General features: G+C 34.5%; 3 protein-coding genes across 7 annotated transcripts in view; all 3 read left to right on the top strand.

Annotated features, from left to right (window-relative positions):
• Window positions 1-297: 297 nt before the first annotated feature.
• LOC117206279 (transcription elongation factor SPT6-like) lies at window positions 298-7114 on the top strand. Of its 2 annotated transcripts, none has more exons than XM_033445459.1 (11): window positions 298-667; window positions 735-822; window positions 1027-1202; window positions 1286-1405; window positions 1491-1642; window positions 1728-1965; window positions 2075-5103; window positions 5192-5708; window positions 5800-6037; window positions 6129-6528; window positions 6626-7114. In XM_033445459.1, the coding sequence occupies exons 1-11, from the start codon at window positions 629-631 to the stop codon at window positions 6828-6830; spliced, it is 5202 nt and encodes a 1733-aa protein (XP_033301350.1). In that variant the 5' UTR covers window positions 298-628; the 3' UTR covers window positions 6831-7114. The 2 variants fall into 2 exon arrangements, with proteins under 2 accessions (XP_033301350.1, XP_033301349.1); XM_033445458.1 differs by having other exon boundaries at window positions 1024-1202.
• A 1462-nt stretch (window positions 7115-8576) lies between these two features.
• On the top strand, window positions 8577-19492 carry LOC117206294 (stress response protein NST1). 3 transcript variants are annotated; one of them, XM_033445512.1, is made up of 7 exons: window positions 8577-8769; window positions 9568-9625; window positions 15719-16074; window positions 16151-16291; window positions 16370-16510; window positions 16761-16916; window positions 17331-19492. In XM_033445512.1, the coding sequence occupies exons 2-7, from the start codon at window positions 9589-9591 to the stop codon at window positions 17421-17423; spliced, it is 924 nt and encodes a 307-aa protein (XP_033301403.1). In that variant the 5' UTR covers window positions 8577-8769; window positions 9568-9588; the 3' UTR covers window positions 17424-19492. The 3 variants fall into 3 exon arrangements, with proteins under 3 accessions (XP_033301403.1, XP_033301405.1, XP_033301402.1); XM_033445511.1 differs by lacking the exons at window positions 8577-8769; window positions 9568-9625 and adding exons at window positions 13263-13585; window positions 14693-14782; XM_033445514.1 differs by lacking the exons at window positions 8577-8769; window positions 9568-9625; window positions 16761-16916 and adding exons at window positions 13262-13585; window positions 14693-14782.
• Window positions 19493-19756: 264 nt separating this feature from the next.
• The window catches only part of LOC117206293 (nuclear factor of activated T-cells 5), a 58623-nt gene continuing 54721 nt past the window's right edge, over window positions 19757-23658 (top strand). For both annotated transcript variants that reach the window (XM_033445510.1, XM_033445504.1), the window contains exon 1: window positions 19757-20308. In XM_033445510.1, the coding sequence (XP_033301401.1) occupies window positions 20282-20308 (27 nt within the window). In that variant the 5' untranslated portion in view covers window positions 19757-20281. The remainder of the gene's footprint in view (window positions 20309-23658) is intronic.

Here is a 23658-nt window from a genome sequence, read left to right as displayed (position 1 = left end):
GCGGATTAAGGAACTTGTAATTTTCTTCTTTCAAAGCAAAACTTTTTTTTCAGTAAGTTTCACTATAAAAATATGCCAGAGTTTCTGGTGAGTACACCAAAAAATGTCCGAAATACAAAGGTTAACTATAAAATTGTTTTTATAATTGTTTATATAAAACTACTTATAACTCGATCGCAGAGCCGCTATTTATAGTACTGCAGCGGCGGATTAAGGAACTTGTAATTTTCTTCTTTCAAAGCAAAACTTTTTTTTCAATAAGTTTCACTATAAAAATACGCCAGAGTTTCTGGTGAGTACACCAAAAAATGTCCGAAATACAAAGGTTAACTATAAAATTGTTTTTATAATTGTTTATATAAAACTACTTATAACTCGATCGCAGAACCGCTATTTATAGTACTGCAGCGGCGGATTAAGGAACTATGCTACAAAGAAGCGTCTACCCCCACCACGGCAGTTTCAGGAAGTTTACGATCACAGTATCCGTAGATGTGCAGTATTAAACAGCTGTACTGATGTCATCACTACTTCCTACACCATAATAGGATTCTTCCGTCTGTTATTGCTCTTTGTTATTAATATTGTTATATATTTTTTCGAAAAATTCTTATATTTCTAATAGAAGATGGCAGATTATTTGGACATTGAAGCACAAGAAAGTGAGGTAAGTAATAAAATGATACAATACGGCCATTTGTAAACATAGAATCTAATGTTTCATGATTTCGTAGGAGGAGGACCAACTTGATGTTAAAGAAAAGAAAAAACTTAAAAAATTAAAAGAGATGGAGGACAGTGAGGATGAAGATGATGATGAAGGTATATGAAAATGTTTGATACAAACAAGTATTTAGTTACTGCTTCTTTCAAAGCTTTTGAAGGTTCTAGAAAATACATTATTACTTTAGAATACATTAAATATTAGGATCAAGATTTATACATCATTAATAATATGTAAATTAATATTTACTAATACTTAAAAACATCTTCCTTTAAATTATATGTACGTTTAATATTTAGAAGATGAAGGAGAAGTTCCAGGACTTATTGATGATAATTCTATCGATGATGATAATGATGGCGAGGATAGTGATAATTCTAGAAAACGTAAAAAAAGTGATGATGAAGATTTTGATGATCGTTTAGAAGATGAAGATTATGACCTACTTGAAGAAAATTTAGGAGTTAAAGTTGAAAGGGTATATATAGTTGAAAAAAAACTATATAAAATATTTCAAATTTATATTTGATACAATTTTTTAAATATTATATCATTTTTTAGAAACGTCGTTTTAAGCGTTTACGTAGAATACAAGATGAAGAGTCAGAAGTGGAAGAAGAAAGAGAAATAAATGATGAAAGAGATGCTATTGCCAACGAATTGTTTCAAGGTTCTGGAGACGTAAGTTTTTAAGTAGAATGTATATTTGAATTGTTTAGTAATTTACTAATTTAAAAAAATTAACTACTCTCATTTTGCTATATAGGAAGATGAAGAAAGAAGTGAAGTTAGCCATAGAGGTGAAGCGGAAGGGTATAGTGAGGAAGAAAGTGATGATGAAGACGATTTTATTGTGGATGGTGATGGAATACCCATAACTGAAAAGAGGAAAAAGAAAAGACCTGTATTTTCAGATGCGTAAGTACTGTTTCTATTCTTAAAATAAACTATAAAATTTCATTATGATATAGTTATTTATTTTTTTATTATATTTTTATTATAGTGCATTGCAAGAAGCCCAAGATATTTTTGGCATTGATTTTGATTATGACGAATTTGGAAAATATGGAGAGGATGCGTTTGAAGAGGAAGACGAAGATGAATATATTCATGACGAGATAGAAAACCGCCCAAGGCCATCAAAAAAACATCTTAAGAGAAAGAGTACAAGGAAAAGTATTTTTGAAGTATATGAACCCAGTGAACTTATACGCGGACATTTCACCGATGTAGACAATGAGGTAATAATTCGAATTAATTTTAATTTATCATCAGTGATTATAATTAAATTTAATATTATATTTATATAACATTATATATATATACTATTATAACTTTTGTCTATTTTAGATTCGTACTACAGACATTCCTGAACGCATGCAACTTCGCGCTGTTCCCATTATACCTACAGTGGAAGGTTCGGATGAATTAGATCTTGAAGCCAAATGGATATATAAACAGGCATTTTGTCAACCAACAATTTCAATACAAGATTCTCATCTAAATGAAGAAGCCAAAGAAAGAGCTAAAAAGGGTCCGCAAACAATCGGCAAAATTAAGAAAGCCTTAGATTTTATGCGTAATCAGAACTTCGAAGTTCCGTTTATTGCATTTTATAGAAAAGAATATGTGTCGCCAGAGTTAAACATCAACGATTTGTGGAAAATTTATAAGTTTGACGTAAAATGGTGCTATCTGAAACAAAAAAAAGAAAATTTATTGAAACTCTTTGAGAAGATGAGGAATTTTCAATTAGATGAGATTATGAAAAATCCTGATGCTCCATTACCTGACAACATACGAGTTATTAAGGACAATGATATTGAACGACTTAAAAATGCTCATACTTTTGAAGAATTAAATGATATTTATCGACATTTTATGTTGTATTATAATCAGGATGTGTCATCCATGCAAGAAATTGCACATAAGAAGGAAAAACAAGCACAAAGGAAAGCTAAATTGGAAAAAAGAAAGCAACGACTTGCAGAAGCTGAAGAAAATGGAGATCTATCTGAAATTCCTGATGCAGAGGATGAAGAAGAAGAAATAAACGAATCATTAAAGCAGCCAGTTAGAAAAGGTCCTTACTATATTTGCAGAAAAGCTGGATTAGACGGATTTACTAAAAGATTTGGTCTCTCACCCGAGCATTTTGCTGAAAATCTTCGAGACAATTATCAACGTCATGAAGTAGATCAAGATCCAATAGAACCTGCAATAGCAGCAAATGAATTTTGTTCTGCAATATTTACGACAAGTGACGAAGTAGTTAAAGCTGCACAATTAATGGTTGCGATTCAGTTGGCGCACGAACCATTAGTTCGTAAATGTGTTAGAGAAATGTATATGGAAAGAGCAAAAGTATCCGTAAAACCAACTAAAAAAGGAATAAAGGAGATAGATGAAGGGCATGCCATTTATGGATTAAAATATCTTAAAAATAAGCCTGTACGGGATCTTGTTGGTGATCAATTCTTAAAACTAATTGTAGCAGAAGAAGATAAATTAATTACACTTTACTTTAGTGACATGATAGAAGGAAATACTAGCAATAATTATATCGATGAAATAAAGCAACTATATTATAGGGACGAATTTAGTAAAAGTGTCCAAGATTGGAATGCATTAAGAACTGGTAGTGTTGAAATAGCTTTAAATCGGATTATTATACCTCAATTGAAAAAAGAATTGAGATCCAATCTTTTGTTAGAAGCAAAAGAATGCGTTATGAAAGCGTGTTGCCGCAAAATGTACAATTGGATAAAAATTGCTCCATATACTTGTGAATTTCCTGATGAAGATGACGAAGATTGGAATACTAGCAAAGGAATTCGTGTGATGGGTTTGGCATATGTGCCTGATCCGTCTCAAGCAGCCTTTACTTGCATAATTTCTCCAGAAGGAGAATGTACTGATTACCTAAAATTACCGCATTTATTGAAACGTAAAAATAGTTTTAGGGAAAATGAAAAGATATTGAAAGAGGTAGACTTACTAGGAATCAAAAATTTTATTGCCACAAAGAAACCACATGTTGTGGTAGTAAGTGGTGAATCTAGAGAAGCATTAATGATAGTATCTGATATAAAAGGATGCATAGCTAATCTTGCAGAAGAAGCACAATTTCCTACAATCCCAGTGGAAATATGTGACAATGAACTTACTAAAGTTTATGCAAATAGTAACAGAGGTATATCTGAGTTCAGAGATTATCCAGAAGTATTAAGACAAGCTATATCTTTAGCAAGAAAAATACAAGATCCTCTATTAGAATTCTCTCAGTTGTGTACCATAGATGAAGAAATTCTGTGCCTTAAATATCATCCTTTGCAAGATCAACTTCCTAAAGATGATCTTATAGAAAATTTATATTTGGAATTTATAAATCGTATAAATGAAGTAGGAGTAGATTTAAATAAAGCAGTTCAGCAGCCTTATACAGCGAACCTAGTACAATTTGTGTGTGGCTTAGGACCTAGAAAAGGACAGGCTCTCATTAAGATTTTGAAACAAACTAATCAGAGACTAGAAAATAGAACACAGCTTATAACAGCATGTCATATGGGACCTAAAGTATTTGTTAATTGTGCTGGTTTTATTAAAATTGATACAAATAGTTTAGGAGATAGCACAGAGGCATATGTAGAAGTACTGGATGGCTCACGTGTACATCCAGAGACATATGAATGGGCAAGAAAAATGGCAGTAGATGCTTTAGAGTATGATGATGAAGATGCAAATCCTGCTGGTGCCCTAGAAGAAATTCTTGAATCACCAGAAAGATTAAAAGATTTAGATTTGGATGCATTTGCAGAGGAGCTTGAAAGACAGGGTTTTGGAAACAAGTGCATTACTCTTTACGATATAAGAGCTGAACTGAACTGTAGATACAAAGACCTCCGTGTACCTTACCAATCTCTAAATACTGAAAAATTATTTGATATTTTGACTAAAGAAACTCCGGAAACTTTCTATGTCGGTAAATTAGTTTTGGCAACAGTTGTTGGTATAAGTCATAGAAGACCTCAAGGAGATCAATTAGATCAAGCGAATCCTGTTCGAAATGATGAAACCGGATTATGGCAATGCCCATTTTGCTTGAAAAACGATTTTCCAGAATTGTCCGAGGTATGGAATCATTTTGATGCCGGTGCATGTCCGGGAAAAGCAACTGGAATTCGTTTAAGGTTGGATAATGGAATATCTGGATATATTCACGTAAAAAATCTGTCTGATAAACATGTCGCTAATCCAGAGGAAAGAGTACGTGTCGGACAAGTAATTCATTGTCGCATAATTAAGATTGAAGTAGAACGATTTAGTGTCGAATGTACTAGCAAGACGAGTGATCTTATTGATAAAAATCACGAATGGAGGTAAAGTATCAACAAATAATTATAATAACTTTATTTATAATCATTTCAACAAGTTCCTCAATTAATATTTTACGTGTATTCTTTTTAGACCTCAGCGAGACGTTTATTATGAAGCAGAGGCAGAAGAAAAAGATACGAAAACAGAGGAGGATGCTAAGAAATTGCAGCAACGACAAACTTATGTAAAACGTGTTATAATTCATCCTAGTTTCCATAATATAAGTTTTGCAGAAGCTGAAAAGTTAATGTTAACTGTGAAGCAAGGGGAAGCAATAATACGACCTAGCAGTAAGGGATTCGATCATTTGACCGTAACATGGAAAGTCACAGAAAATATTTATCAACATATTGATATAAGGGAAGAAGGCAAAGAAAATACATTTTCTTTGGGTCGCAGTTTATGGATTGGCAATGAAGAATTCGAAGATTTGGATGAAATTATCGCTAGACATATTAATCCGATGGCTGCTTATACTTCGGAACTTTTAGATTTTAAATATTACAAAACAAGTGTAGAAGGCATTAAAGATAAAGCAGAAGAAATTTTGAAGGAACAGAAGAAGCAAAATCCTGGAGGGATACCATATATTGTGTCTGCAGCTAAAGTATGTTCGAAAATATTTAATATTTGCTTATATTCCTACTTCAAAATTTTTATTTTTCAATTAAATTAATATTTTTTGTTATACATTTTAGAATTATCCTGGAAAATTTTTACTTTCGTATTTACCACGAATTCGTTGCCGTCATGAATATGTTACTGTAATACCTGATGGATTTCGATTTAGAGGTCAAATGTTTAATAGAATAAATGACTTGTTCCGCTGGTTCAAAGAACACTTTAGAGATCCTATACCAGGACAAGCTACACCTGGTACTCCACATGGAACTATGACTTCCAGAACACCATACAATGGTACTCCAGGACTGAATGGTGAGTCTCATATTACTAAGAATTTGGATCCTATGATAACTTTTATTCTACTGAAATTAACTTCCTTTTTGTCTGTTTCTTTTTTTTTCAGGAGTGAATCCAGATACAATACAGAGGGTAGCACAGAATATGCCACACCACTTGTTACATTCACTCTCAAAAGTAGCAAATCAAACTCCACATCATTATCCACCATACACTCCAGGAGCTGCTAGTGTTAATAACTATGGAATGTATGGAAGTACGCCTTATACACCTTCCGGCCAAACTCCGTTTATGACCCCCTACCATACACCACACCACACGCCCCATCATCCACAAACACCTAATCACTCTCAAGGACCATTCTTACAACCAATTCCTCCAGCAATGAATTCAAATTCACATAGAACTGCAAGATCACATAGATCTGTCTCTAGTACTTCTGATGCAACGAATTGGACAAAAGCGGCGGAAGCATGGGCTCGATCAAAGCAATCTTCAAAAGAATTGTAAGTTGTCTATATCAAAATATATCAAAAATCAATGAAATCATAATATATCAAAATATATCAAAATCATAATGAAATATTCATTTTCTAATTTTAGTAATACTACTCCAAGATACAATGAATCTAGAAAAACAGCACGAAATCAAGAAGCTCAAAATGGGAGAGCAACTCCACGCAATAGAACCCCATCTGCTCGTACTCCGTCTTATAAATCTCCTAGAGAAACTCCATTTACAAATTCTAGTCCCCGGAGTATGTCTTTAAGTGGAGATGGTACTCCCCTATATGATGAAAGTTGGTAATCATATGTTTTACATGTATATGTAGCTAGAACAATTGGTTATTTGAAACAATACTCTACTGAATAGAGTATACTTTATTACCAAAAGAAAAAGAGTAAGGTAAACCATAAATGTGTATGGTTCTATTTTCTGCCAATTGGCACAAAGCGTTTTCTATATCAAATATTTATTACTAGTACAAATTATACACTTTTTATAGAATCTTTACCGAGATTTTTGTTACGAATGTTTGATCGAGAAGTGTCTAATGTATATAAATAAAAGGAGGAAATTAACAGAATTGACTTAATGCCAATTTTATATTTCAGTTTAGCAAAACATATCAAGCAAATGTTGTTTTCCCTCTTTATATGTACATAATGTTTGAAATATTCTACCTCAATGATATTACATCTCCAAACTATCAATTCTATACAATATATCTGTCTATATTTGCTCAAATATATCATATTACCATTTAGTTCCATAAATTATTCAAACACAGATACTGCCTTAATTCAAAAATATATGTATAAATTTTATTTGTATAATAATTGACTTACTACTGATATATTAATCTAGGCACATGCAATTTTGATATATATTTTATTATAAAAGATTAGAAACATTAAACATGTGTTAAGTAAAATGTTCTTTCTTTCCAACCCTTCATAAACTAATGATCATAGTTACAAACGTCATCATTTTGATTTTGATTGATTTTTAATAATTGTTTAATGTATATAACAATAATATATATTTAAAAAATACTTTCAATATATATTAAAAAATTTGATAATGTATAAATAACCATACTTAGTACACAAAAAAAGCATGTTCCTTTGTTTTAAAGATTATTTTATAGTTATAAAACAGAATATATATGAAACATATACATGCATTTTATTAAATATTTTGCATAATGATTTGCATAATTGACTGACATGATTTTAATAATGTAAACTGGCTACTTACTATAAAGAAAAATAAAACAAAATTTTCACATTTTTCAGTAATAAATAGAAATAAAAGTAATAATGATTAGTTAAAATCTTAACGAATATATGGCGTTTTCTCGTAAAATCATCGAAACCAGTTATAACGACTCGACCATATTTGGAACGGATTTTTACGTTCTGATGGTCGCACAACGGTCGTCGGTCATAACTTCCCACACATTGGTACGCACGTTGCTGGAGATGCAGACATATGATTCATCCAAAATGAATCTTTTTTGAACTGTGTGACTGTGTTTCAGTCAAAAATATAAATGCATGTATTTTCACAATGCTTCCACTGTACTATTATAGATTATTTATTATAAATTATATTTTAATCATAGAAATTGCATAAAATGACTCGCGATAATTATAAGCAATTCAATAAAATCATTAGGTCTTTTAAATTCATAAGTATATAATTAAATATTATCGAATTATGTATTTATGATAAATAATGACAAACATATCTTAATAAGACATAATGTGATATAACGTAAATATGAATAGAATACATTAAGGAAACTGTGATTACCTTGCTTAAGTACATTGTATTTACAATGGTTATCTTTTAAACAATGAAAACGGTACTGCGAATGCGTAGTAAAAGACCCGCGTGACACGTCCTGGTACAATTCAGCCAACGCTTCAAATTCAAACGAACCAATCTCGATGAACCGATCACTTAGCTTAACCAATGAGAACTCACGAATGTTCGAGCACTTTGACAAAACGTACGTATATGTCGTATGTGTAGCCGAACGTTCACCAGTGTGAATCGCTGAAATACACAGAGATACTTGCATGTCGCAATAAAAGCAGCCAGCAAGCCAGCAAGTCCACCGACCGTCCAGATCTCTTAGCAGTCCTAGCATTGTCAAGTGCGTGCGTGATTGTTCCTGTCGCAGGATCTACTTTTACTCTTCAATAATTACTTATTTATTCTTTTAAAGGGAAAACAGGTAAGTTAATTTGTTTATTTCCAATTTATGACGGTAAGTTCACGAGGTGATAAAGGGACGCCACCGAGTACGAACAAAGAGACACCGCTTATTCTAGTGTATGCTTAATCAATATTCAATACCAAACAAAGAGAGTGCTGTTGTTTTTGTACAATAACCCTAATCGACATCTTCCGCATTCGATTTACAGCGTGACTGCAGTACGTTTTTTCGAACGCGATCATGCGTAGAAGTAATCGTAACTTCGACTTTCCGTGATTGTATTTAAATTTATTAAAATACAAAATAAATTTATTATAATATTTTTCGTAAAATATAGAAGAGAATACTGAAAACGATTTTTCGTGAAGTCACTGAACGTCAAGCCAAAGTAAATTTGACATATATTCGTGAGGCTGGTTCATTGCACTCTATATACTGTACATCGTACAGACAGCTTCGAATAATTTCAAATACCGTTTACTTCGTTTATGTAAGAATAACACGCAATAATGCCTTGTCTTTTCCTAGAAAGTTATTACCCTTTCATGGTATACAGGTGTATTATAAGACACTTCTTCCAGGAATAAAATCTTTTCGATCCTTCAGGAATTTGGCCACAATATAAATAGCATATAGTTTCCTTATATACCTCCTTTGTTTGAAATGAACTTTCTAGATGGGATTATTACATTAAAAATTGCAAAACATGTCCGAAAGTTAATGTAGTTTACATGAAACAAGAAATAAATATTCGCAAAAAATACTATCTAGCTTTTTTCACACTCAGTTTATAAAATGAAAGATATTCTTTTACAGTGATATACAGCTACGGCAGCAATGGCTACGGCTACTGAGTCGCCTGTTAACAACGAATGTAAGTGATGAAATCTTTGAACAAAGATATTAATCGATTATTTCCTATAACAATTTCTCCAGTTAACTCCAGATATTTGTGATCTATATCATACTATCTTGAGTATTAACAAAGAATTGCGATAAGGTATACAATATATACGTGACATGTACATTATACATCTTATATATAATACATAATATATTTACGTTTCTTATTGTTATTTATCCAAATTGATAGCTTATTTTAAGAAAGTAATGAATATATTTTATCAAATATACATTTCATGCACGTTAAGTATATACATGTATACATTGTTCGATCTTCTACAATCAGTATGTACTACACGTCAACGATGTTATTTACGATACGATAGTTCGATACACCTATATACATATTTATATATTTGTAACGACGACTTTCTTCCAGTCATTGTTCTGTCGAGTTTCGTAAATCGCCACGAGCAATGAGCCAAAATTCCGTGTCGAATAAAAAGGTAGTCGTGAATTGTATGTAATACGATTTTTACACTTTTGGATGACAAAGTCAGTACGACAAAGGATCGTTAATTAGGAAGGCAATTTAGATGGCAGTAGGAACACACCCTAAGGCAGCGAAAAGTAGATAGTTGCTGAGAAGAGGTCAGAGCCCTCCATTGGCGTCCTCGGAGAAGTGCAGCCTGCACTTCACCGTGGCAACTGCAGCTTGTCTCAACTGCAGTGCTTGAACGCCTTTCAGTGGTTCTCAACTACCAGCAATTTTAATATATAAAAATGTGTTTCTTCAGTAAATCGCTGTTGCGATATTTTTATATTTGTGCAAATAGAGTATTTATTCTATCTAAACATGATAAATTGTTCTATTTTCACACTTTTTTCTTTTTATAGTTATATTATATACTTCAGCTCTTAAGATTGCTTGATATATTAGTTCAGACGTAATTTAAAGTTTCCTTGTAACTGTAGAGTCAATATTTATGAGCGTGACTTTTTATGATTGTCATATTGGAGCTGAACATTTTTTTCCTCCGGAAGGCTTTGATAGTCAATACCGATTAAATAAAATATAGAAAAATGATACAATGATGAGTTAAACACAATTTAAAAAATTATCAAAAGATTATATGAAATTTAAAAAATGATCAAACGATGGATTATATGAAATTTAAAAAATAATCATTGCATTACAACCTATCTCCAGGTTTGTTCTAAATTTTTTACAGAATGGAATATAATGTAAGATACATATAACGAAACATACGTGCTCCATGGGTTAAATATAGATTTTTTTATGTATTAATTGAATGCGACAATTCTATAGCTATCTGTAATTTCGCAATGCGAATAATTATATGGAAAGTGATTGTATTGATCTTTCATTATCGGACTGTACATGGTGTAACGGGACCCGCATAAGTGTTGTGTATCGATAAATAATGCTGTTTCACAATTGAACGCTGTGTCAGCTGCTAGCGTGCGATTTGAAGCCTCGTTCCTCGCTCTTTTCAGATCGGCTTCTCTCGTCGTACCGAAGGATGAGATTCAAGTTTCTCTTACACGCGTGAAAAAGAGCAGTTCGGTTAACTCTCGGTAGTATTTAAACAGCGTACACATGGTAACATCGAAGTGCGTAGGTTAATCTGATTGTCTGGTGCAAGATATATCGGATGAAATGTCCATAAGTGATTTCCCTCGGTGAAACTCACCGTTGAATTTCTTCCTACCATAAAGGGTATGCGACGATAAACCATATTTTAAAACGATGCACGTTTCTTGACTGGTCAACTACAACTTTTACTTCTATTTCTTGTCTTTCTTTTCATTAACGCTTCTTTAAATCATCCAATTAAACGTAACGAGCGAGTGAAACTCATTAAACATCGTATGAGATCGAGACATTCCATGGATCTCCTTTTCCTCTTCGGGTAAATAGATTTTTTAACGAATTGCTATCGGGCAGTTGTTACTTATTATTTATTTGCTTGAGAATAAAATGATTTTCTTTGCTGTACAAGGGAAATGTAATAGTATTAGTATCATCTGCTGTCAGCTGTACAGTGAGATTTAAATGAAGATATCAGAAAGGTTGAAATTTAAAAAGAATCCTTGGCAAACGGCGAGATTCGGTTTCGAGGTACTTCCATTAGAATACGTCACTCCGATTTCTGCGCAATTTACCACGGTTCGTGACCAGTAGAAAAAGGGGCGACTGCATTATTAACATCGCCTGTTCCCTCGTTCCGAGTTCTGAAAATATTCCACGATATCGATCCACGTGTAGGAGATTCATTCATTTTACGGCATATCCTTCGATTGTAATGCGTCACGGAGTTCCGACATTGCAATTGTTCGATCGTTTCTGTCAAATGGAAAAGTTTACGGAACAACGAGTATCGTTTGCGTCCTACATTTTCTGGCTTCGATTTGTTTTAGTATTGTTTTCTACATTTGTTTCGACCGATTTTACCAATTCGTGGGATTATTAAAATACTGCGAAAAATAACCACAGAGGATAAAAAAAAGATGAATACGATGTACGGTCAGTCGGATCCGAAGATACGAAGGGTGTGTCCATAGACAAAACAGAAGATACAGTTTCGTAAAAAGAGCAATCTATTTCGAGTGTCAATGTAGAGCTATCGAGAAGGGCAAAAAATATTGATGGATCGTTTAGATATGAGGGTGGGTGAACGACTGAATTATTCCTCGCGAAACGAAATCACGTTCTACGTCGATCGAAGAAATATAACAATAAAGTCGAAGTTGAAGTTTTATCAAATGTCAGGAAATTAAGAGGCTTTTGTGTGTTCCGAGGGTTCAAGTAAATTCAAGTAGAAGTGCTTAACACAGATACCGGAACAATCGAAACAAGGTTTCTCAGCACTCTACAAATGCTCTTCAAGGCGCATACTGCAAAGTCGTCAGTTCGAAGATCGCATCCTCGGTGTCGCAACCAAGCAAGGGCAGGATCTAGCGAGCGGTAGGGCTTGATTTATAGTTGCGAAATAGGGCGCCGGTTATATAAAATATTCGCAAACTTTCAAATCGATATGCTGCGGGAAAATGATTAACACAAAGATCTTTAGATACTGTAATCTCATCTCTGTACAATATTACGATATTATTTCACTACATTTTCTTACAATTCTATCAGTTATACAAAAGAAAATGTTCGAAAGAAATCTATCGATTATATGTGTAAGAACTACCATATCTTCGATGATAGATATTCCAGCTACAGTTAAACGAAATTCAATTTCAATATTTTCGATAATGATCTAATTCTAACTTTAATTCCTACTAATTCTAACATAGCAAAAATTAAACGCGGGACTATGCTTCGACAAACTGCGGAATGTGGCGAAGATCGTGATAAGAAGATATCGTCCATTGATCAGCAGGCTGGTGGTACGAGGTTGAGTCAAAGTATAAGAAGCTTGACGGTGGTTGGAGTTAGACAGATGGTATTTTACGCCTCCACGTAGCTTCCACACGTGCCTAGCGACCGGCAGCCGGGTCCACGATATAGGCATGTTAAGGTTGCTCGAGGTGGAGGTTGGAGGTTGGAGGTTAGTAGAGGTGGAAGGGTGGCTTGTCGTCGGGTAGGCTACTCGCTGCAGTGGGGAGTGGTCTGCCACGACTAGGGGCGCAAGAGGCGCCAGTCGGTGGATATTGAGCGACGCCCGGCGTCGTGGCGCACTGTGCGGATCAGTCGCCCTCCAGCCACCGCCCCAGATACGAGTTCAGCCACTTCCGGCCTTTCTTCTTGCTCGTTGGACGTGTCCTCTCGCCGACTCTTCTGCGCTCCCTTTTTTCATTCTCGTAGCCGTTTTCGCCAAGCTCTTTAATTTCGCTAAATACGGACCACGATTCGCGGGCAGCAGCGAGTAAACAAACGCTAGAAATATGCTGATCGGTCTTGTGCGCGATTCAGTGCTGCAGTGCTTCTGTCACAGCTGCAAAGCACCTTTGGGCATCGTAGGTGAGTTCTGTATTTGATAAAAATTGTCGTCTTTGCTAGGAAGGAGGATGTGCAACCGATCTTCGTATTTTCTTCTTTTATTTTTTATCTTTTTGTTTCTATGGTAATTCATTTGCGGGCTATGCAGAGAACTAGTAGGGGAGGAGGAGTCGATATCGCGGTGAATGACTCCTACGATCGAAGTGATCCGCTAAATTCGTGACCAGACATTTCTTTTAATCTAATTTTATATGGTATCGTTGCATGCAGTTTTACGTGGAATTTTTTCACCTCTATTCATTCTCGCTACTTACTACCTTTGATATCGCGATCGTTAAATCAATTCTGTAACAACTCCTTGTTTATTTTATTCGTCTTACCTGCCTTGATTTTTTCAATTAAAAAAATGTAAATTATCAATAACTCCTTTTGCTTTTGACAAGGTTCGAATATGTTATGTTTAAATAACTTTGAGGCACAAAGAAACGTGACGATTTCCTCCTCGAACATCCCTCAAACGTTCTCCTTTTAAATACATGTTTTTTGAACTTGATGGTCGGTGTATTTTTACCGCAGTCTACGGTGGTCGATATCACGTTGGTATCGTATTATCTTAGGTACCTGCAGTTCGATCAATTTCTCTACCCTCTACCAATTGGTACTCGTAGTGTACTCGTGTATCATCGATATTACTATCCACATCAAAAGTTTATTACACTGGTAGCATCATTATTCTCCATTTATTTTTTATATAATTCAATATTACATAATTTGGTGTGTTAATATTATTTTTGTTTTATTATTTTCAAAGCTTGGCATATACTTTAACACAATAAGCACGGTAATTTGATCGAATCGATATTTCCCATTTTAAATCTTGACTTATGTTGAGCTTGTGCAGATACCTATACAGATTTAAGAAATAGTCGGTACGAATGTGCTCCATGAGGAAAGCTTCCACAAAATTCGCTACGATCGGGGTGCGGCCCAAGATGGCCACCCTTGGCTTTGTTGACCTTTGTTAACCGATAGGAGACGGTTGCATCGATTTCCCGTTAATTAAAACACGATTCCTATTTCCCTGGTCCCTACGGTAATACGACACTCATTGATTCTCAATTTTCGAAGCGGGAGGCAGAAGGGGCAATGCGCCCTTCAAGAAGCCCAGCGGCAAAGGAAAACCGCGAACCAAGCAACCGAAGAAAGTAAAGTTCATCAGTGAGTATACGTCGTTTTTTAATTAACGAGTCTTGCCGTCGATCCATTAACTTTCGAATTGCACCAGTATCTACGTAATCGGACGCTTAATCGCGTTTGAATTAAGTTTAATTAACAGCGCTTGACTTTTACTCAAGAACCGTATAAAGTCGATGATGTGGAAAGAAAGTAGAAAGCTTTATCGTTTAACGATATATCCTTGTTATTTTATATGTTATTGCTTGCTAGACGGTATTTTATCGATTGAAAATTGCACAACCTTTTGATCGATTTTCCGTGCAAATTGCGCTCGCTGCAAAGTGCAACGAACTCGACTCGAATAGTCGCCAATATGTCGCCGGTGAATTATAAATCGAAGGCGGCGAATGTCGGAGAACGCTCCGTTGCGGTGTACGGTAGGGTGGCCGCTGAAAGGTGCGTGTGCCGACGCTAGACGTCGCGGCGCCTAGAGACAATCGTCTCGTGGGCTGATCGATCCTTCCTTCTTGTGGTCTGAGTCATACTTCCGTAACTCGTGCACTTCGAAGCGAACCCGAGATGAATGGGATCGAGAAATCTTCCGCCAAAGTGGATTGTGTCTCGCCGGCCTGGGGGACTGGATGTTTTTAATTGCACCTTGCGCTCGATGGGGGACGCGTAAAATAATTAATGAATCATGAAGGTTTACCATCCCGTCGTTATGCGTATGTAGATTTTTGCTACGTTACGAATAGCGATAATTAATTTGTTTTGCACTTACGCAATTGGTTGATTTAATGAAAATTAATTCTTCAATTATGTTAACATTTGAATAATTGTTTTTAATTTGTAAAATTGTACTCAAGTTAGTATGTTTAATATATTGAAGCAAATATTATTAATAATTCTGAATAATTCCAAGGATTTGAAATTAACAATATATTTACCGATACATTTTGCTTATTAACGCGTTTATAGCAACTGAGATTCGATGCCAAGAGAAGTCCAAAGGTGGATTGTGCTATGAGGTAATCTTAGCAGAGCCAACAGTACAGAAGAGAGCACCGTCACCCCCACAGACAAGTCCGACTCAACAAGTCGCTATTGAAGACAAGCTTCGAGCAGCGGAGGAAAGAAGACTTTCTTTGGAAGCTCATAAACTTGCTGCTCTTGCTGCTAAGCTTAGCAAAATTGAAGAGGCAGCTCGCAAAAAAGATGAACTTAGCGCTGCTTTCATTGCTGCGACGCGTGAATCTTTAGATGCTAAGATGAATAATACAGAAGAGAAGCGAGAGGCGCACATTGCGGAACTGAAAAACAAGTTGAAAGAGCACGTTAGTTGAGATCTTCCTTTATTTGCATATATTCATCGAATAAATGTTATCATGTTTTTTCTATTTTTGATTATAGTTAGAAAGTGTAGAGAAAACTCGCTTGAGTCTTGAACAGCAGACTCAGGAGGTTCGTTGTGCCGTTGAAGAAAAGCTGAAAACTGCCGCCGCTCAACGGGACGAGAATATTAAGAGGATGCTGGATCGTCTAAAAGAACATGTCAGTCTTCGATATTATTGATTAGTAAAATAAAATATCCCTTTTATATATTATTTAATCTCATTTTTTTATTATTAGGAGGAGCAAGTTGCCCGCGTACGCCAAGGACTAACCGAGCGTGTGCAACAACTTGAATCTCAGATTCAAGGCAAGTTAGATCAAGCTCACGAACGCCGTCAGAATATTGAACGCGAACAGAAAGAGAAGCTGCGCATTCATGTAAGTCGTATGCATTATTCATTAACTTAGACTTTGGTATTAGTTTTATGGGTTTTCTATTAGATTGTTTTGGCAACTACCAGGAAGGATTTCTCGCTTCTGTAGAAGTAACACCTGTTTTGGTCAAGTTTTGAAAACACGAGTACACGGGAATGTAGTTTTCCAAACTTGGTTGTTTTCTTAGTGGAAATCCTTTCTTACACACTGTCGACAATGTTACCCAATAAGGGAATTTGAAATGGTCGTTTAGAACACTGTGAAGATAGCAAAAGTGCGTCAGATGGCGGATGAGTGCGCCACGAGAGAACTTCTGGTGAAAAAGTTCGAATTTGACAAGAGGGTTTCTACTGCGGAGCAGAACCGACAGCGAGAGATTCAACGTCGTGTGCAGGCTATTCGCCAGCATGTAATTTCGCCCTCTTTTTGTTGATTCAATATTCTTATTGTCTCTCACCTCCTACCACCATGAGATATTGGCTTATATTATACTCGTTTCGTTGATTGAGTTTCAGTAGAAATTTTATGAACTTCAGTAGCATACGGTTATCATTAGAACGTTTAATGAATTTTAATCGTGCTTTGTCATATTATGTTGCAGAAAATATTCCTCATAGGAATTCAGTTATATTATGTATAATTATATATCTAATTTTTTATCATTTTCTTTTCAGCATGATCCTGCATTTATGAGCTACTATACCTGATGGATGTTAGCTTAATATCACCTCTAGCATGATACATTTAAACATTATTATTTTAGAATAGTTGAATCTCGTAAACTTACGCTTAAAATATCATTCCTATTTTTCTTGTTCTAAAGGAGAGGCGCGCCGAGATGGTAAGACAGAATAAGGCAGCTCTGTCCGAGCAATCTGTCCTGCCCGCTGAAAAGGAAACTGCCAGTTCTGGGTAAACATAACGTCATTCTTGATCGCTATCCTCGTTAAAATACCTTTTCATCGTTATAAAATTGGGGAAAGAGGAGAGCGGGATTTGACTACCGCTTGCAGAGTCACTCGCTGAATAGATCGTCGGAGTTACGTGTTTGAATTTTGAAATAAACTAAAACTAAGGAGTTGCACTCGCTGTGCTTTACGAGACTCCATTACGCTTGGTGCCATTTTCGTTCGCTGGAAGAAAATTAAGGAACTTAATGCAAGCGATTTAATCGTAGTTGGAGAGATTTGCAATTTTAACGGCTTTATTTTATTACAGTTAGATAAAACATTCAAAATGATTCAAAGAAACGTTTATATTATGGAGAATTAACTGGTTATTTTTCTCCCACTTACTACTCGTGCAAAGAATATCACTGTCTTTATCTAACTACACTCATTTCTTTTTTTTAAATGTACACGAATACATAGACGTAAGCCCTAACCTTAACCTAATCCTAACCTCGGTTGAAAGATAGGACATGTAAAATATTTTCAGTTATAATGTGCCTACCACTTACACGATTGTGGATCTTCTAGAAGGTGGCATTAAAAATATCTTATATGTTTGTGATCAATTGTGTATGTTAGAGTCTAATATTTTACAACTTTTATAATGCTTGTTTCAGTACATTTCCTTCTTTTGATACCTACAATGTTGTTATTTCATTAATTACCCCGTTAAAAAATTATTCTGTTTATATTTGAAATTAAAAAAGGTCATAGTGATTATCGGAGTTAAACGTTAAAAAATTTTTTCTCCTGATAAAGACTCTTTTTATCCTTCATTTTTTTCTTACATAGTTTTTGATTTCTGCTTTTGTTCGTTAAAAAGTTTGCTTTTATTCGTAGATTAATCATAGAGTACTACCGCTACAATTAGATCGTAAGTGGTAATTGCGACCATATGTGTGTACAGTACAGTACATATATGATAAGTATATGTGTATGGTTCGTGCCGACATGTAAGCACACTTATAATATATATAATAGTGCTTTATACTAGGCTTGAAAACTTTAAAACCATTTTGTACTCGATCATTGTAATATTACTGCGCTAACAGAACAACAACATTTACGAAATATGTAGTCTAATTGAATATGATAATATGATGCTTCTGTGATGACTTAATTATTTGTCAAAATGTGTAGTCTTTAAGTGAGAGTGTGAGAGAGAGAAAGGAGGAGCGAAAGACATTTGATTCCTCTATGCTTGTATGGATACCGTGGCTTAGGGGCCTTAATTTCGTTCGCATTATATATCATCGCTGGAAGTATTTAAAAATATAACAAAATCCGTATCAGGGCAAAGTTTTCACAGAAATTTTCCTTCGCGTAATGAAATAGTCAGCTGATGGTTCCTCGGTCTTCTAAGATACTCGTATATATATAATGGGGATACCACAAATGGAAGGAAACTTTTAGCTTTGGTCACGGTATCGTCACAAAATAAAAGGAGTAAAAAGAAAATATGTCGCAGTGATATTGCAACCGATATCCTACGGTCTTAGATATTGATACTACACAAAAAATTTTTACAAAGGGCTATTGCAGAAATGTTAACGCGAGAAAAAATAAATTAATTAAAAAACAGAGATTGAAAGGAAAAAAAGAAGCATTAGAACTTTTACGTCGACGAATATATAACTGTAACCTACATTGCTGAGTGTTGCGGTTAATTCGGCACGTGTTGCAATGTCAAGAAAAGGACGAAAAGTTTTGATTTTTCTTGTAGTTATGACACGTGTCGAATAACGTCTATTTTTGCATAATTGTTGTGATCTTTTGCAAAATGTATTTCGTATAATTATTATATAGATGCCCGACGTATGTATGTTATGATTGTCTTTTTCGATCTACGTTATGATATATAAATATTATAGATTTCTACGCGATGGTATATATATATATATGGTATATATATATATTATACGGTTATGATATGTACGTATGGTTTCTTGTGAGCTTTGGTAATTGTCTTATAGTGGTGCGAAGAAGCAAATCAATTCTTGCAAAACCATTATTGCAAAATAAATTTTTATTGGATCAGAAATATATCGCGAGAAACCAATTTCTTAACGATATATTGATTGCCTTTGATATTCTTTGTTCAATTTTTAGTTCGGATAAATGTGTTCGTGAAAGAGAACCTGATTGTGTGAAGTAAACGGACATACCTACACGCACTTACGTTTGTTTGTTTTTATTACAAATTCCCTTTGAGTGCTCCTCTTTGATATATAGTATAAATTAGAATATCTTCATTTTACAAAATGTTAGTTATTTTAACTTAAATTTTAAAATTTTTTTATAACGCATAGATCTTGGCGCCGCGATTTTATAACTCATGATTTAGATATAACCGACTATCGATAAAACAGATTATTTCAAAATCTTGCCAGTGCCGCTTAATTTGTAATGAATCACAAGGCCCCGCTTATTGTGAAAAAAATATATGACATTCTTATAATAATAATGTTGCTTCTTATATTAATATTAAGTGTTAGCAAGTTTCGTATAAGATATTGCACGTAACAAATTGCTTACAATTTTCTCATAGCTTTATAATTTTAGAATTAAATGTTTCAAATATAAGGAAAGCATAGATACGTCACCAAGATCTACGTGACGTCATAGGCTGTTGAATGGCCGAAAGCCAAAGGCTAAACGAAACGTCGAGGCAGGCTTTATAGCTGAGTAGGTAGAGGGCAAATGGCTGCCGTGTGGGTGAATAATAATGCGTAGCCAGTGTAAGACAAGTGATAAAAATCGTGATAAAGTGCGTGTACGATGTTACTGAAGGGCCGATTATCGGAGAAGAAGAACCGGAGGCATCATGGGAAAAACACCAAAGCCACAGCCGGTAAGTGGATAGATTGGTATACCAGGAAATTTGCGAAATGGTTCGCCTGCCAGTCGACGAGATAGCCCTGCTGCGTTCTCGGTCCCTCTAATCGTTTTCCATGGTATCAACACAACATGGCCGAACATGTGAAGATTAATTACGTGATATTAACTTACATGTAGTGAATAAATATAAGAGAAATTTCCAACAAAAGTGTATTCAATGTAAACGATACTTCTATATGCGTGTCAAAAATTCATAGAAGCATAAATGTTTGAACCATAAAATGTCAAGATAAATATATATTTAAAAAATATGTATTTCTTGGAGTAAAAAAATATCTTCCATATTATGTTTATGAAATTTAATCATAGAATACGTGATTGGAATGTGTCAGTTTCAAGGTTATGTACAAAAGCGTGCACACTTTAAGAATCGTGTATTTGTAGTTTACTTCACTAAGATGGCGGCTAATTTGTTGAAGTAATAATCATTAAGTTAAATAGTAATCGTGATTAAGATAGAATGTTGTGGTTTTATACATTATTTCCAAGGATAATACATGCTACAAAGCAGCTAGTGAGGTTATGCTGTTTTCAATATGGATGCCTCACACGCTTGCATGTATAAATGCATTTCGTTTTGGTGTGTGTTAGTAAACATGATTCACTGTTGCTTCTGTTACTTCAGTTATTTCCCTAATACTCGACCTTGGTATGAATTAAATAATGGGATAGGATAGTAACATCATTTGGTTTCAAATTCAAGTGAATTTAAGAATGAGGAGCGAATGTTGACTATACATCGAATGTGTATACGATTATTATCAATGGATCTGAACTTCGTCTCTTGGATTGACATGCATTGTTATTAACGATGAAATATCGTCGTTATCGTTTAACAATAGTTGTTTTCTTCACTCGAATGAAACACCATATCTTCGTAGAATATTATCACGTTAGAGTTTGCCAGACATTGGCCTTTTTACATATTAACTGCGTAGCTATTAATTTTACAAGTAATTACATTTTTCCTGTAGAAAACGAATTGTATATGTTACGTTCGTATTTCTAGGTAAACAAGCTTCCAAGAATGTTAGTCACTTACACAACAGTATTCGTTAATTAATATTTAATTGCGTGGATTTACTAGAAAGAGTGCACCATATAACTATTATTATATATGATATGTATATATATGTAGATCCACAACATTAATCGTTAGGTGTTATCCACGCCAGTACATATATATATATGTATGTATGTATAACCTGTTTCGCACAATATGCATTACTAATATGTACGCATTAATGACATAGTCTCGTTTTGCTTTAATCTCATACAATATTATTATGCGTTCGACCAAAAGTTGCTTTCACTTTCCTTGAAAATATATCATATTTTCGTGTTCGCCACTTCATATACCGGTAATAGTATTCTAAAAATAGTATGTATGTAGCTTGTGTACTACGACTAAACACTTTTAACTACATGGATAATTTTACGAGATATTTATAGATTTAATTGAGCGGAATCCTCGATCATAAAATTATTTCAATACTATTCCGAACGAGATCCCAGTTCGTTTCGCGCATGTCACACGGAAAGTGCGTGTTAGTGAAACCGTGAAAATGCATTCTTAGCATGCTGTGATAAGAATAGAGCAAGGAAGATAGAGTAAGATAACAAATAGAGGAGAGGTACGTACACGTTCGTACGTAATCGGCGCACTTATGTGAACAAGTGTGTGCATGCATACCGTCACTATGCCATATGGAAACATACATCCAATAGCCTCACACAAGGATAATTGTATAAGTGCATGTGTTACCATGACGATAAAGACGCGGATCGATGTTTTTAACCCGGCGGAACGCATCAAGTTGATTTCGCGTCCGATACCTTGCGATATTTCTGTCTTCGTATTGCGCTTTTCCGTTCCATACCGTATCGTATACCTACAACTTGATCGATCGAGTTTAAGGCATGCGGTTTTTACAACGTGTGAATTGGAAAGTTTGCGAGATCCTTTCAAGTTTGTGGATACCACGAACATCAAATTGTCGTTCATTTTGGAACGATCACTTAATTTCTATTTTATATCGAAATTGATTTTTCTTATTAATTACGTTAACCCTTTATGTGCTGAAAATTTTATGATTCAAATCCCATATAAATTTATTCCTATCCTCGATATAAATAACCAGCATAATACCAGAAGAAATAACGAATTTGTTATTCCACTTTTTTATGAATTACACAATTTCTTCTTTTTAACAGTTATTGTACAACACCAAGGAAATCGAAGAAACGAAAGAACGTCTTTAAATTTAGCGAGAATAAAAGACCGTTCATATAGAGCTCGGCCCGTGATAAGACTTCTAATTGTTATTCGCATTCGTTAACGACGCTCGATGGGCCACATGACCTGACGCTTTTTAAAATACATATGTCTTTCTTTTCGGTAATTACAATCGTCTGTTTATTCTTCTGAATGTAGGTTATTATCTAATTCGGTTTACTCCGAAAGTTTCAGATCTTTGCGAACAAGATAACAATTTCAATGATTGTCTGCAATATCTAGAAGTATATTTAACCAGATATCGTGTCCTTGAAAGTCTCTTAATTTCTTGATAATACCAGTTAATGATGATGGTTTATTCGTTGAAATCTCTTGGTCATTGACCAACTTCATGGTCTAGTTGTAGCATTTATTCCTCTTCTTTTTCTTTTTATTCCGATATGATAGTGATACGGCGATATCAGCTTTATGTAGTTATATAAACTTCGTCCATCGTAAAATCTGTACCTCGCAATAGTCAAATATATGCCACTGTAGTTGTCCACGTATCGTCGACAGGTATTTTTCGAATCGGGTAACGGTATCCATGTGGCCAAATGAAGTGAAACTAGTTTTCTCTGTCTATGAGTTTTACGGTGTATTTACCGATAAAAAACTCATTTTCACGGACTTGATTTCAAGAGATACTCGATACTGTTCTAGTGTATCTATTTTAACCTTCGAATCGTATTTCCCTATCGGTAGAAAATTTTCAAATTTACTTGGATTTCCAATTTCTTGTATCTAGTCATTTTTTTTTTTGCTTATAGATTCTCTAATTTTTAGTGTATTACTTCATTTCCGTCTTTTATTTTGTTAAAACGAAAGCAAGATTGGAAGATAAATAGTATCCGAGTATAGCAAGATTAAGCATTATTTCTTAATATCGTGAACATCATAATATTACAAGATAAAGAATAGAATAATTACTCGCGAACTCAATAAACACGTATCCTTGTCGATTTAATTTCGAAGATACGGAGTACCAATTACGGTATTACGTTGCAGTAATACTATTAATATGTGAA

Source organism: Bombus bifarius, unplaced genomic scaffold (assembly GCF_011952205.1).
Source record: "Bombus bifarius isolate JDL3187 unplaced genomic scaffold, Bbif_JDL3187 scf7180000008000, whole genome shotgun sequence".
NCBI classification, from domain to species: Eukaryota; Metazoa; Arthropoda; class Insecta; order Hymenoptera; family Apidae; genus Bombus; species Bombus bifarius.
Note: the sequence above shows the minus strand (reverse complement) of the source record. Positions and strands in the feature narration are given on the sequence as shown.

What these genes read in the sequence shown, in the direction of transcription:
- LOC117206279 (XM_033445458.1), top strand. Translation starts at nt 629, where the DNA reads ATGGCAGATTATTTGGACATTGAAGCACAAGAAAGTGAG. An exon ending in TAGGAGTTAAAGTTGAAAGG is followed by an intron (nt 1,203 to 1,285) that starts GTATATATAGTT and finishes ATCATTTTTTAG; the next exon opens with AAACGTCGTTTTAAGCGTTT. An exon ending in TGTTTCAAGGTTCTGGAGAC is followed by an intron (nt 1,406 to 1,490) that starts GTAAGTTTTTAA and finishes TTTGCTATATAG; the next exon opens with GAAGATGAAGAAAGAAGTGA.
- LOC117206294 (XM_033445511.1), top strand. Translation starts at nt 13,510, where the DNA reads ATGCTGATCGGTCTTGTGCGCGATTCAGTGCTGCAGTGCTTCTGTCAC. An exon ending in AAAACAAGTTGAAAGAGCAC is followed by an intron (nt 16,075 to 16,150) that starts GTTAGTTGAGAT and finishes TTTTGATTATAG; the next exon opens with TTAGAAAGTGTAGAGAAAAC. An exon ending in TGCAGGCTATTCGCCAGCAT is followed by an intron (nt 16,917 to 17,330) that starts GTAATTTCGCCC and finishes CTTGTTCTAAAG; the next exon opens with GAGAGGCGCGCCGAGATGGT.